The 15,814-nt window shown below is 30.8% G+C and overlaps 1 protein-coding gene across 10 annotated transcripts in view; it reads right to left on the bottom strand.

Annotated features, from left to right (window-relative positions):
• LOC123520139 (disintegrin and metalloproteinase domain-containing protein 11-like) overlaps positions 1–15,814 on the bottom strand; it is a 722,595-nt gene that overhangs the window by 100,241 nt on the left and 606,540 nt on the right. For all 10 annotated transcript variants that reach the window (XM_045282075.1, XM_045282076.1, XM_045282074.1 and 7 more), the window contains one exon: positions 5,016–5,174. In XM_045282075.1, the coding sequence (XP_045138010.1) occupies positions 5,016–5,174 (159 nt within the window). The remainder of the gene's footprint in view (positions 1–5,015; positions 5,175–15,814) is intronic.

The following is a 15,814-nucleotide window of genomic DNA, read 5'->3' as shown; positions in this document are numbered from 1 at the left end:
TGTTTCCTTTTTCACTTTTGCTAATTTACATCTTATGCTATACCACAGTCTTCCTTTCTCTCCCCCTCACTGATTCTGATTTTGGGAACATATCTTTTAATCCCCTCATTATAAATATTCATAAATATATCCCACTGTCCTTGTACTTTGCTTGCTGTATATAGCTGATTCCACTCAGCTCCTGCACTTTTCCTTTAACTTTACGAAGTCTGCCTTCCCATAATTATATCTTCTATTTTTGTGAAGTTCAATTTTAATTACTGCTGAGCTGCTGTCTAAGTTGAATTCCATTAACAGATGGTCACTTTTCCCAAGAGGGCATGGATAATTTATTTCTTCAATGACGTCAATCTTTTTCGTAAACAGTAGGTCAAGCCTTGATGCCCCCTTATTTCCTCCAACTCTTGTAACTTCCTTAATCCACTGTGTCATAGCGTTAATCATTACTTATTAAGTTTAGTAGTGTATATCCCTACAACTCTTCTCCTTGTGTGTGTGTGTGTTTTGACGCAACCTCCTATTTATTGCAGGAGTGCAGGTCTGTCTAATCAACATACTATTTAAAATCCTTTTATGCTGAGATCTTACTTTAATGTAACTTTAAATTATGGATAATATTTTCCATCCCCATTGATTCTAAATCTATATTTTGCAAGGGAATCTTTACTAAAATGTTTAAGAGATCATTTCATAGCCTGCCAATTTTTCTTGAAGTCCATTTGATAAAAACTTTACTAAAAAGCAAATATTTTAATTTCTTTGCATAAATCTGCAATAATTCCCAGAAGGAAAAAACATCAAGATCTAAAACTATATTACTATCATTTTTAATTTTCTTTTTAATATTATCATCTCTGCATCTAAGGTACTAATTGTTAAGGGGTAGGAAAGGAAGGAGGAAAGATATAAATTACATCACTCCTCACCATCACATAATCAAAACCAGAAATTTTTATAGGGAAGAAAAACAAAATAAAGAAATGCAACCTGAGATGAGAGATTTCAATAATACAGTGGGACTGCACATCTGGCAATTTTGCAATTGATAAAGCAAACTGATTATCATTTTGGTTAATTTCAGGTAATCAAATTATTGTACCTTGTGACATTGAGCTCAGCTGTGGTGTGTATCATAGCTTTTCATTGCTTGACTGATATCCATACATTGTTAACTCTAGGTGGACGTTATTATGATATATTATCACAATAACAATATCATGTTATTGGCAATACGATAATTATTTTCTAGCATCATCCATTACTTAATATCGATGATACTTTTAGTTGCAAACTAGCAATAACTGATAAATTTATTTACTGGAACATGAATATATTGAAGTTTTTAATTTAAAAAACTCAAATGGAATTATTTTACTTAAAAACAATATACAGTGGAGACTCAATACTTGAACTTAATTCGTTCCAAATGGCTGTTCGAGTATTAAAAAGTTTGACTATTGATACCTATAAATCAGGTAATTCGTTCCAATCTTATCAAAACCTCAAGTTATAAAAAATTTAAAAGCACTTACAATTTTGTTTTGTACATAGCGTAAGGGAGGATGAGTCACCATTCATGAAAACGTCTTATGTAACTTTTCTCCTGGTGTGATTCCTGTAAATCCACTAATGGAGTGTTGAGGCTCACTAACACTTGCATTCTTACCAAATTCCTTATTTTCATCACAACTAAGCCTCTCTGGTGTCATCGTAAGTTTCTAAATGAAAAAACTACTGACAGAACACAGAAGATTGTTGTTTATCTCAAGACTGCGGTAGGATTAGTGATGCGCACCACCATCCAGTATACCGGTATTACCAGTAATACAACATCAAAATGGTACATTGGCAGCTGTGAGAAGGGAGATGACAGAGCTTTGTATACGACCAAATTTGCGGCCGTTTGATTACCAGATATTTTCACCACTAATAAGCCTTTGAGGTTAATGTAAGTTTATAAATGAAAAACTACAGATAGAATGCAGGGGAATGTTATTCTGATGACTGCGGCAGCACAAGTCACAACTGGTGGAGGGGGAAGGGGGACACCAGGGAACCTTTGTTTACAACCACTGGTGTGTACGCTCGACTACATATTAGGTATTTTTTCAAGTATTAAATCATACTTTTGCATTCGAGTATTGAAAAGTTCGAGTATTTAGATGTTCGAGTATTGAGTCTCCACTGTATATTTTTTATTAGTGAAAGCACAAGATAAATGCTGAATTCAAATTTCCTTTTCAAAATCTTTACAGATAAATATGAAAATAAAGATATTGATTTATCAAAATTTTTATTAAAAATATCAATATCGTTATAATTTGTACCAGAATTTTGGACTGATTGGTTTACCAGTTATCATGTAATCTGTTTCAGCATAATGCATCTTGGACTGCTATCTTGCTTTTCTTAAAGTGAAATGTTTTCTAATTTTTCTCACATTCAAGCAAAACTAAAGAATCTGTCAAGTGAAGTTACTAAATCAATATTTTTTTCCTCACTTGTCAGTAAAAACACTATAATATATGAAAAATTTATTTATCATTAAAAAGTTTTGAATTTTGTGCAAAAGCTTTTTAGTTTCTTCAGTTATATTCAATTGCATACTATACTTAAAGAAGGTTACTTAGTAGAAAAGGCAGAATATAAGTATGCCTTGTCTTTATGTAAGAATTTGTTTCTCCAGTAAGTACAACTACCATATTAAAACTTTTCAGTTGGTGTAAATGAAAAGAGCTGAGTTTCACAATTCCTAAGTATCAATCAGTAGAATTACAACCATAAAGTTAAACCTCAAATATCCACAACAAGTAAACATTATATGACTGATATTCAGAGAGAGAGAGAGAGAGAGAGAGAGAGAGAGAGAGAGAGAGAGAGAGAGAGAGAGAGAGAGAGAGAGAGAGAGAGAGAGAGAGAGAGAGAGAGAGAGAGAGAGAGAGAGAGAGATGCACACTCATCTTGTATTCAGCTTCTGTTACATGCAATTGTTGCTAGATTCTTCACTTCAGTGACAATGAATGTCCATAGTATGATATTGCCAATGAACCATAAGGCTTGTGAACCTTGCAATGCTACTATAACCTAAGGAATGCAGTTTTTAGTTTTGTATCTGCATAGAAAAAAAAATCTGTCCATTCAGGCACATGCATGAAATATCTTTGTTATGGTACTAATAATAATGTCAAGAAGAGGCAGACAACAAAAACATGCTGCCAAAGGAAATTAGCATTTACATATTGCTACCCAGAATTGATTAGTTTGATGAGAAGAACCCTGGTTTGCAGCTATTCTTGGAAGAGCAAATCATATCAGCTGTTTTGCAAGCCATCTATGACCAGTGATGATAATGATGAAAACAAATAGCAAAGTGACACTCAAACTCTTCCCAAACTTTCCTTCCATAGCAAAAGTTATCTTCTTCCGTTCACTAACTAACATAGGGAACAATCTAAAGAATTTTGAGCTAATATAATTGCCTCAATAATGACTCCAGCAATGCAAATATTACTTGCATGATGCTAATATGTTGGTATCTTATAACTTTTACTTCTGAAATGGTGGAGTGAAAAAATATATGGCAAAAGAATGGAGAACAACCTTTGCTATTATAGTAGCTGCTTTCAGGGGATAAAACTGTCCCCAGTTTCACAGCCCATATCTAGACAGTGATGATGATGATAATAAAACTGTAACTATTTCTTGTAAAGTTTCTGTTAAATGCATGCTTGTGCTAAAAAACTTCAGTTTACTGATAATTACAGAAAAAAATCTGAATGCAAGAGAAAATTTAGCTCGTACATTCAGTCTAAGACCACAACAGGTAAGTAAAAAATTTGTGATTAATTTTCCAACCTTTCATCTTATAATGTCAATTAATAGTTCTATTAATAGTAATAATAATATTATATTTTTCTTTCAAATTTAAATACCATTTAACTTAACTAGCCTATTGTATACATGTTTTCATCACTAAAAATATACTCATTGCAATGATAAGGTGACTGCCTGGTCACTACAAGTCTATGTAACTATGATGGAAACAACTAATAACAGATAGTGAGAAAAATTTGAAGGGCTTTCTACTGATTGGTGACATTGTGGCACATTGGAATCCATGAAGAACTTCTCTTTGCAGATATCCCATGAAAAACTGGTATGAAACTTAACTGATATGATAAAACAAACCAATTTATATTCTATGCTTTTTCTACAGAACTTCGTAGATATATAACAAGAGTGACAGCAAAAATGAAGCAATGGTAGATAATGAAATGTGGAAAGAAGTAGAGTTTGACTTTCTAGGATTGAGGACACACAATTAACAAGAGAGCAAGTGGAGAAGGAAGATGAGAAAACAGAGGATGTGGGCAGAACCTAGGAACATTAACTTGGAGAATTAGGACCTAACTGTACATACAATCATCATCCATTTCATCCACACACTCACTATTGGCTCACATATGCTCCATTTCATTCTTATTTATCTAAGGTGTCTATTAATGATTAACAGCAAAGAAAAGTTGAAATTAAAAATGAAACAAGAGGAGCATTATTATGATTATTTTAGCAATTAGCACTATTGCATGGTTTTAACTACTCATGTTTGGTGAATACATATTTTGTGAGGTTACTTCAGCACTAAACAGCCAACAAATGTGCCATCCCACTGTATATGGCTTTATGAAGGTGCTCAATAGTACAAAAACCATGGAATTTCTCTCTAAATACAGCAAAATTCATCCTTATAAGTAAATCATGTAACAGGTCTGAATTGTTTGATGGTTCATTAATATTTGAGGGACCAACAGACAAATTAATGATGCATCAAAGTTGTAAATAAACTTCATACTATAAATTATTCAACTCAGACATGTAATGAATTAAAAAGTTAATTTTAAAAAATACTTATATATGTATTTTAAAATAATGAATCATTAATATAGTTACATGCAATATACTGATTATTTTATGAGTTCAATTTTAGTGTACACCATCTACTAGCAAACACTTACCTATAACTGGGCATGTTTCCAAATGTGATGCGGCTACCCAAGTCTATGGGAGTTTCTTCTGTTTTACCCATCATGGGTTGAAGATGCTGCTGAGGTGGTTTCTTAACTATTGGTCTCTTGAGATAAGGTGCATCATACTTGGGCATTGTTGTCTTGCGTCTGCAGCAGGCCCAGAGTGATCGTGCAAGGTGGTCGAATGATGTTGCAGTTGGTAAAAGAAAACAAAGTCTGATTAGACTATTGAAAATAGAACTGTAAAAATAGCACAGGAATTTACCTGCTGCATCTTGATTCATTTTGTTATATGGATGAAAGGGATTCTACTACATCTGATCATGGTGGTACTGTAGTTGTAAAAAGAGCAGAAAATGCTACAATTGAGATGGCAGCAATGAGTAATTAGTTATCTAATAAATACAATATTCATGAAATTTAAGTTTAATAACATAATGATATACTTACAATCTAAATTTTGGAATTTTCTTTATATATATATATATATATATATATATATATATATATATATATATATATATATATATATATATATATATATATATATATATAAGTGCTACAACATAAACATTCAAAGCTTTCAGGATAGAACACTAACATGCAGACAAAACATGCATTTGTTATGACTTTGTCTTTCACTGAAAGCTGCACACAGGAACACATAAAAGACATCAAGCAGTGGTTGCTCAGGTTACTGTAACAACACTTACAGGCTTGACACACACATAAATCAGATACATAATCCCTTTGTGGACATGCAAACTGTGTTGCTACTAAAACCACTGCATTCTTGATTTTAAGAAAATCATATTGCAAGAGATAAATTGTATTTCATTCATGATTTATAAAATATATTAATGTTTTGCATATTCCACACAAGGGGCAGAAGGGACTTTTACTGGAAAAGGTGTAGAAATTGGAAAGTTAGATTATGGAATTGCTTGAAAGAAGATGGAAGAGATAAACAAAATATATAAATATGAAAATGTTAATAAAATAATAAGTAAATTCAATGGGTTGCGATTGGGATGCTATATAAAACTCATGAATAATTTGTTCAAGTTACGTAATGGCGCGTTGATAGGTTTTTTGTTGTACAATGTATAAATGTTCAGGTTCTAGAAGTAAGCGAAACATAACATTTTCATTCTAGCACCCTCTACATTACTCTCTAAATAACTGTAATTGTATGAAAAGGTAAAAACAAAAGTCAATCAGAATAATCAGAATAATTACTTTTATCTACTATATGTAGAGAGAAAATGCAAAATCTATTGGTAAAGAAATAATGTGAATCTGGAAAAATATCTGCATTCGTGTTTACTTAACATTTTCAGTCAGGTAAAGAATGCAAACATGCGATAAAAACCTGCAAGGAAATAACTTATTTCATAATTCCATAAACTATAGTTGGCACATATTGAAAATACATATGATATGTTATTCACTTTTCAAGGAGAGTAAAAATATTTACAGGATGAAAAATTCTTTTGTTAGAGATATCCAGTGAAGATTACTAAATATTCATTTTATTAAAAGCATCGAACTGCACATTACTTTGAAATTTATCACTTCAAAATAGATTTTTTCCTTTGAACAAAGATGAAAATAATCTTAAAAGCGCAATAAATACCCTATTCCTATCTTTTGTAATGTATAGTAAATGAAAATTACAATTACACACCTATACATACAATTTCTACTCTATCACAATAATTGTGATATTATTGTATTACTTGTAATTATTACAAGTAATACAATAATATCTAATGAATAAAGATTTTTGATGTATTGTATACGATATTTTTCTTACTTTAACCTAAGCATCTTAACTATTAGTAAGATCATTTTCAAATAAACATATTATATATATATATATATATATATATATATATATATATATATATATATATATATATATATATATATATATCACTTTTCAGGATATACACTCTTGTTGTACTTGGTCAGATCTGCTCCAAATTTTTCAATTCCACATATGATATAGCATTAATGCTTATACCTTCATTATGCTTAATTTTATGTCAAAATACTGCTTACACCACAACACAAATAATATAAGCTGATGTATGCTTATAGTTGTGAGTTCCTGACAAGAGAATAAACTAAAGCCAGTCAAAATGGGAAGAACACCTGAACAAGGTACAATTATGTACACTTCCATTATAAGTTTATTACTGAAGAGATATGCTAAGGAGAAAACTACTAACAATACTGTTAAAGAAAACAGGATAATGTTAATTTTAGGGACACAATACTTGCTTTACTTAATAAACTGTTACATGCCTAAACAGACAAAGTCCTTGGGAAAAGAAGAAAAAAGAAGATGCCAAGAACACACTACATTAAAAGCATGATATTTGGGATGTAGTGCACTATTTATAAATTACATTAATGGTCAGTGCAAGATTGTTTCACTAATATTACAGACTGTTAAAGTCATCTCTGCTTGTTTAAAATTTCTATAATTTAATAAGTTAGAGATTACAAATCTAAACAGCGATACATATTTATAAAGATAAATCTATCACTCATTTCAGTTTTCCATCTTTGGTACTCTTGGCTTTGGTTCACTCTCTTGTCCAGGACTTCAAACTTTGACTGTATGCTTTATAAACTATTCTGAAAAATGGCTTAATGAGCCAATGAAATTATCAATATGAAATACACCTTTGAATGCAGCCTTGCTGCTATTTTCAATGAGGGTAATAACATGTAGTTTTCATTTGTTTACAAAGTAATAGTTTGACATATTTCATCAATAAGTAATTGTTGAAATGTGTTACCGTCTGAAAAAAAAACAGAATTCAGTTTTTTTAGCTGGTATGTAATTTGTTTTATTAATATGAACAGTTGGTTATAATGTGACTGATGAAACATTCACTAGACTAGCAACACTTGTCACTAATGTCTTCAATGCCAATGGTGGATGGATATTCTGAGTAATCTCAAGATAAGAAAGTAATCAATACAATTAATTCTCTAAAGACTGAGTTTAGAAATAGAAGACATTAATCTATATAGCATGTGTATGTGTGAATATATATATATATATATATATATATATATATATATATATATATATATATATATATATATATATATATATATATATATATATATATATATATATATATGCAGTTGAAGAGTACAAGGGTAAATGGGTACAAACTTAGTGTTTGATGAAGAATATCTGGAGAGGGAGCCACAGGCAGCCTATAGCCACACAGGACAACATACCTTTCATGCTCCCATGCAGGAAAGAATATAAATAAATGAATATATATATATATATATATATATATATATATATATATATATATATATATATATATATATATATATATCAAGAGCTTGAGGGTATTGAGATAAAAGATAGAATTAAGATCAAGCAGATGGTACCACTCCATTCAAAGTGTATGATAATTGGTATTCACATCATATGAGTAAAATTTGCATGATGATAATCTATGTAAAAAACAAGACTGTCTTAATGAAGATCTACAAGGTTTAATTGTACTAAATTTCCTTATGAACAAGAGTATCTGAAACACTTATCCTTTTATGTTTTAAGACTTCTGAACATGTTCGTATCATAAGTGAATGATTATTCTCGTTACATATATGTGACAAGATTTGAAATTTTCTACATACTGGGTATGGTACCACCTGCTATTTATTATACCTGTTTCTCTTTACCTAGGGTGCAATATTTTACCAGGACTTGTAAAAATTCTTATGTTTGTATCTTGTATATAACAATAAAATACAGAAACATATATTCAATGTAAAATTAACTTCTTTTTTTCAAAACTAAAGCCTAAAGATAACTATCATAATAATTAATTATTCATAATCAAGTGCAAAATAATGCTATAAATTTCCTCTCATAGTGTTTTACCCATCTACAGATAATCAATTTGATAAATAATATTAAATAAAAGTATAATATGGAGTGGTATCTAATTCATGTTCTACTTTAACCACTGCAAACACCTTTGTCCTATAGTGGCATCATATAGGCCAATGATGGTGAAGTATGGAGTATGCAAGTTTTTTTTGTAATCTTATGATATGTAAAGAAAGAATGTATATTAACTGATATTCATAGTATTTGCATAATACTAAGTAGATAACATTTAACATAATATGACCCCTCAATCTTCAATACTTTTATCTTCATCAGTGTATGTTATAGGATTTATGTTGCAAAATCAGCTATAGAAAATATAGTAATTAATGTACATACTATTCATCCTCTTAACATAAGAGAAAGAATAATATATAGAAAACATAATATGCACAGATCCCTACAAAATACTGACGACATAACAATATGCCTGGCTACATGGATTGGCAACAGAGGGGCTTTTGCTATTTAATGCATTGATATGAGAAGCATTGGTGTGTGGGATTAAATACTGTATCATTATCTTCTACTGGAAAATATGTAAGCTTGAAATGTGAGACTTTTAATATAATATTAAAGAGTAGAGACAGCAGGGATGTGCAACTGTAACTTATTACAAGATTTACAGTTACCTTGTTAACACTGCACATATATATTTCTAGAAAAAATCAGTTTGACTAGAAAACTGGCTTATATCAAGATATGTTATCTTTACTTGCACCTGGTTTCCTTTAGGTGGCTCCACAGTAATATTTAATGTGAACTGAGTGACTAAGTGTATTTGCAACATTTACCATGAGCGTAGATATGAACCTAGTGCTCTTATGAGCACCAGTTATATGACAAAGTAGATTTTCTCACATGAAAAAAAAAAAAAAAAAAAAAAAAAAAATGCACGGTTTTTTCCACTGCTATGTATTCAGAGGGCTTCAGGTTCATTCATCAGACACAATATAACTATAATGATCATTCATCCAATTACAACTATATTCTATAGACCAGCTATACTTCATTCTGTCTTTCTTCTCAGTCTTGGCATTCTCATTTTGATATACAAAGCTCCTCTGTCATATACCACTCCAACTCTGAGACATATGAAATGCATGCTTCCTACCCAAGACCATACTATTCTGACTTGGATGTTTGCTTCAATATTCTTTGCTCAAGTAGCATTCTAACCTAATTATCTAAATATAATTATATGAAATCAGAGCAGACAAATTCAATATTAATAGTTCATCTGCTTTACACTGGTTTCTGCAAGGGTTTACTGGATATATATATATATATATATATATATATATATATATATATATATATATATATATATATATATATATATATATAGTTTGTTTTTCAAATTTGTGGTAAAGAATTGGCGAAAACTCATAAATGCTGATCTCATTTATAAGCAACAAAGTATTTTCAGATTTTCCAAATCATAATATTTTTTCGGATAAAACACTAAGCACCCAGGCATGAGAACGGGTAAAACAAAAGACTGATTGCAACGAGATCAGTGATTATGAGAAAGAAACTCCAAATACCTTAGAAATTACTCCTATATATGATTGAACTAAAAAACACTAATACATATGCCAAAAAGACTCATAATCGCTGTTTTTCGTCACATCTTCATGCTTCAACTCAATTAGGAAAGAAGTAAAAAGATTAATGAAATGAGGGTAAATGTTGAGGTTTCTTTTCTATTTTTTACTTGGCTGTTTGGAGGAAACCTGTGTTGAAGATCTTGGCATTATTTGCCAAACTCTATACTATTAAGGATTATGAACACTAATTTGTACTTTTTTTTATAAATTACTAAGGCAATAAATATGCAACCATTTTTCTTGAAGGACTTCCATTTGGACTACCATCAAATGATTTTGTAAGTAAGTAAAAATTTCAATATAAATTTAAGAAACAGTATAAAAATCATATATATCATATGTGTGTGTGTGTGTGTCTGTGTGTGTGAAGACACAAGCTTAATGTGTTGTAAATGTAATGAGTAAGTAATGTTTTATCACAAGTGGGAATTATAATGGGACTAGCATGAGATGCAAGTATGTATATGTATCCCATCTTGATCACAAAATCAAATCTTCGTCTGCCAGCAAGATTCCACGATGGTTCTGCAATAGCCTAGTCATTAATATATTTTGAGGACTAAACATGTATTGCATCATGAATTATAGGCTCAATGTTCCAGATGCTTTTCATTATTTTGTTTCATGGACTTGTGTCTTGCTGAATTATGATAATATCTTACATATAAGCAAAAGTACTTGCACTACTCTTTCAATCTTCTTATAACATACTTTCAAAGAACTTATCATTCATTTCTACATGCCTTTGCACTTGCATACTGTATGCAACGCTTGCCATATGAATGTACAGTGAATCACACTGTATAATGTCTACAGATCTATAAATCATATTCTAATTTCTTACACCATCATACTCTAATCTTCAATTTTGTATACTCTCTTAATAGTAATCATCCTTGTGTCATTTAGTTAATTTCATATCATCCTATCTATTTATATATCTAGTAATATATTAATCCATTAGAATTTTTCTTGCCAACTGTAAGAGCACCTAATGTCTTCTCATTATTTCTTCCATAATCCATAGACCTTGCTCTCTCTCTGATATAGTAATGCATAGTTCACCTCTCATCTATTCTAATTTACTTTCTGTGAATAAGAATATATCATGTTATATATAAAAATTTTGTTGTTTTAATCCCTATAAAGCAGTTACATTATTAAGATACAGTTTACTGCTATACCAATCCCTAGCTTTCATTTCATTGCTTCTGGTTTATTTTCACTTTCCTTAATAGTACTTTAACTTTCTTTATATATATATATATATATATATATATATATATATATATATATATATATATATATATATATATATATATATATATATATATATGAGTCAACTTTATCTACAATATTTCCTCCACCTTTCTTTTTCTTTTTCCCTTCACACATTTTATCTTTCTATTTCATTCCATGCATTCATCATTCTTGTACATGCTTAGGAACATATGCTTCCCTCATCTTTTGGCCTGTTTTTTATGTACTGTTTATATCATGCAGTCTCATTAATTTTCTTTATTTTCAACACCTTTGTCTACATCTTGTTCTACAATACCTAGCATTCATTCTATAAATATACTGATTATATTTGCTTACTTTCTTGTTTCCATATTCTATGTTGAATGAACCATCTCTTCTCCAAATTCAATATTTTTTCTGTATTACAAAATGCACATGCATGCTCCCCTACTTATGATGAGGTTATATTTCAGATAACAGATGGTAAATCAAAGAAATGTAAGTAACGAAATGAGTGGCATATTGCAACATAAGACAACCATTGAAGGTGAATATAAAATTAAGAAAGATTTGAGAGGAATAAAAGTGACAAGTTTGATTTTGATTGTCTATAAAGAGTAAGAGTTGAATGTCCAAAACACTACGACTGTTGATTAAATTGAAAAAAAAATTGTATGTGATTTGAAATATCTTAGTCTGCTCCTGTGCAAAAGAAGAAGCAAAAAAAAGTGCTGTGAAAGAGAAGGTAAGTATGAAGGAAAGGAGCGTAGGCACCAGAAAAAGGTAGAAATAATTTATACAATTATGCATTAGAAAACTAAAATTAGTACAATAAAATAATGTTTGTACGACTGAATAACTGTACCAATGGTCATGTATGCAAGTAAAATTTAGGCATGGAGTGAAAAGAAAAGTCAAACATTCAAGTGATTTAAACTTGGTAAAAGTATTGAAACACAGTATACCAAATTTATATAGTTAAGGTGAGGGAATAAAATGTGTAGTGGTTTGGAGGTCACACAGAGTACTATATATTGTAACTTGGCCACATAAAAATGGCAGAATGTGAGATGACTAAGAGAGCATATATGAGTATGGTAAATGCAGTGTGTGCAAGAAGAGGACCCTCAATGAAATGGTAGGGTAGAGTGCTGTAGTTCATGAAAGGTGAGGGAAAAAGGAGAATTGAGTGGATCAGAGCATGCATGAAGGGAATTCAAGAAGAAAAATAAATGAAGACTCTTCTGTCGTGGCCATCCTTTGAGAGAGAGTTTAAAGAACAGGCATCAGCTGTTAATGGATGGAAAGATTTTTAGTGTCATATTATTCAGTAAGTATATGTGCCATCAACATTGTTGCTTTTACAGGTAAATTCCACATTTATATGTGTTACCTTTTGCCACCTGACAATGGCTAGCCAGTTTTGTGCAGCCCATCTGTCATGTCTTTCCTCAGCTCATCATTCAAATAATCTTCAGTCCACTTTTAGACTGTCTTTCTTCCTTTTAAATCCTGATAGTTTTCATCCAGCCCTTCATTTAATTTTTACATGTTCAAACATAGTAAAGCTGCCTATTCTCATTACTTTACTGATGCCCTTGATCATAAAGCTGCTTCTAGTCTTACTGAAGCAGTTTGCATTCACCTCACCATGCTCTTTTCACTAAATTGAAGCCTCTTTACATTATCTCTGAAAAACCAAGTTCCACTACTATAAAGCATCACACTTCCCACACATAAGGCATCCTAGTACATATGTGCAAGCATAACTGTCTTATTTAATTCAAGGTACTAATTATGTCCTTCAGGAAGTATTTGTCACTGGACTGTAAGGACTCAATACCTAGGTAAGTAATTTCACTTTACTCAAAAGCATAAACTGCAAACAAAACATTGAACAATAAGTAGTTCACCCATTAAACAACAACTATAGTCACAATGCACAATACTGTAGATGGGCATAAACTGGGATAACCACTGTACTTAGACACAACCATCCTTCTCTTGGGATTCAATAAAGGCTATATTGGTTTGGCATATTTTGATGCTTATATGTCATTAACACATAAAATATCACATCCATACAAAAAGTATGAAGAAATTTGGTACAATTTTTGGATGGGTATGACAAGTGTGAGCAGCAGGGTCAATAGTCAACCAAATGATGACATGTAGATAAATAACAGTTGACATATATTTGAGCTGCTAAGAAAGGTCGCCACATTTCCATAATGAGTCTTTTATTTCAGATGAGCTGGACAATTTTTCCACATTACGAAACAAGTTTATTCTGCAATTTGTAACGCTTTCATTGGTGGCAGGGTGTAGTTGCTAGATCATTTTGTTTTGCTTGTCTTCATAGGAGGCATCTAGAGACAAAGAGTCTAACTTGTCATTTCAGTATCTTTTAGTTAAGGGGTAGAATGAGATAGATGTAACCCTCCTTTATAACTTGGTATAGGTTACCAACTGAAACCTGACCATGCGGCAGAGATACAGACTGTCTTCTGCTCCTTCCACACCCACCTCCTTTGCACTTCTGCTGCCTCACACTCCCTCACACCTGCCACATCCAATTTTGTCACACCTGCCTCCCCTTCCCTCACGACCTGCAATGTCTTAGCGTTCATGGTAGTGAGTGTTACTGTTTAATAGAAAATAAAATCATATGCACAATTAATATGAAAATCGGTTAAAAAGTTATAATAAAATATATTAAAATTTTAATTATAATTCATTGTGCAATTAATATATATTTTTTCTTCCTAATGTATATCTCTACTTTCCTAATATTGTTTCATGGGCTTACTATGTTTCATTATAGAGCTGTATTTTGTATCTTTGACTTAATTATCAATGTATCTGTAAAGGTCCAATGGTTTACTTTATTTCACAGATTTTATGCAAGTATTCTTCCACAGGTATTATATGATGTATAATATGTTTATGTATTATTTTTGAAAATATAGCAGTAAATAAAAAAAATTGAAAAAATATTAGAGGCTTATATCTCAAAACTGTTTTGGTAGGTTTGTCTCTATACATACCTCTTTTAACCTTTTAATCCACACATTTTCTGTGACTAAAATACATATTCCAACTATCACAATCTTTGCAGTATTCTATATTGACTCATGATAAATTTTTAAGTAACAGTGATATTTGATCCCTTATCTATGTGGGTCCAATATTGATGACAATTTTCAGGATGAAACCTGATCTCTGTTTCAGGTTATCATTACAAAATGTTTCCATCCTGACTTGGAAACATCTGTGTACACTTCAAAATTTGATTTTTCCTAAGTACATCAATGAGTGGCATAAATCACTTAGCATTACCTTATTATTCCATGAAATAGCCAAGAATATAGTATGATGACCATGACCACAGTACACCATAAAAGTAGCCATATCTAAGTTATATCTATATAGGTCTATTGGCCTTTAAATGATAGGTGAAAAATATTTCAATATTGGCATTACATTGTGAACGCCTCAATTCACAGCCATCTGTAACAAAATGTAACAGAAAAGGGTATATTTTGGAAAAAATTCCCCACAAAATACGACACTGGGTTGAAGATGGCTAGTCAACAAAGGAATTTCACAAGCTTTGTCTTCAGTGAGCCTTCACAAGACTACCACTCCATACTAGTATTACTGAATTAGAGTGCATTATCTACAACAGAGCCTGAATGGTGCCTGATGTCAAACTTCCTCACATTATAAATCACAACTACACACAACGATCAAATTCTTTTAATCTCTCTCTCTCTCTCTCTCTCTCTCTCTCTCTCTCTCTCTCTATATATATATATATATATATATATATATATATATATATATATATATATATATATATATATATATATATATATATCTATCTATCTATCTATCTATCTATCTATCTATCTATATATCTATATATATATATATATATATATATATATATATATATATATATATATATATATATATATATATATATATATATATATATA

This window comes from Portunus trituberculatus, chromosome 46 (assembly GCF_017591435.1).
Source record: "Portunus trituberculatus isolate SZX2019 chromosome 46, ASM1759143v1, whole genome shotgun sequence".
In the NCBI taxonomy this organism is placed as follows: domain Eukaryota; kingdom Metazoa; phylum Arthropoda; class Malacostraca; order Decapoda; family Portunidae; genus Portunus; species Portunus trituberculatus.
Note: the sequence above shows the minus strand (reverse complement) of the source record. Positions and strands in the feature narration are given on the sequence as shown.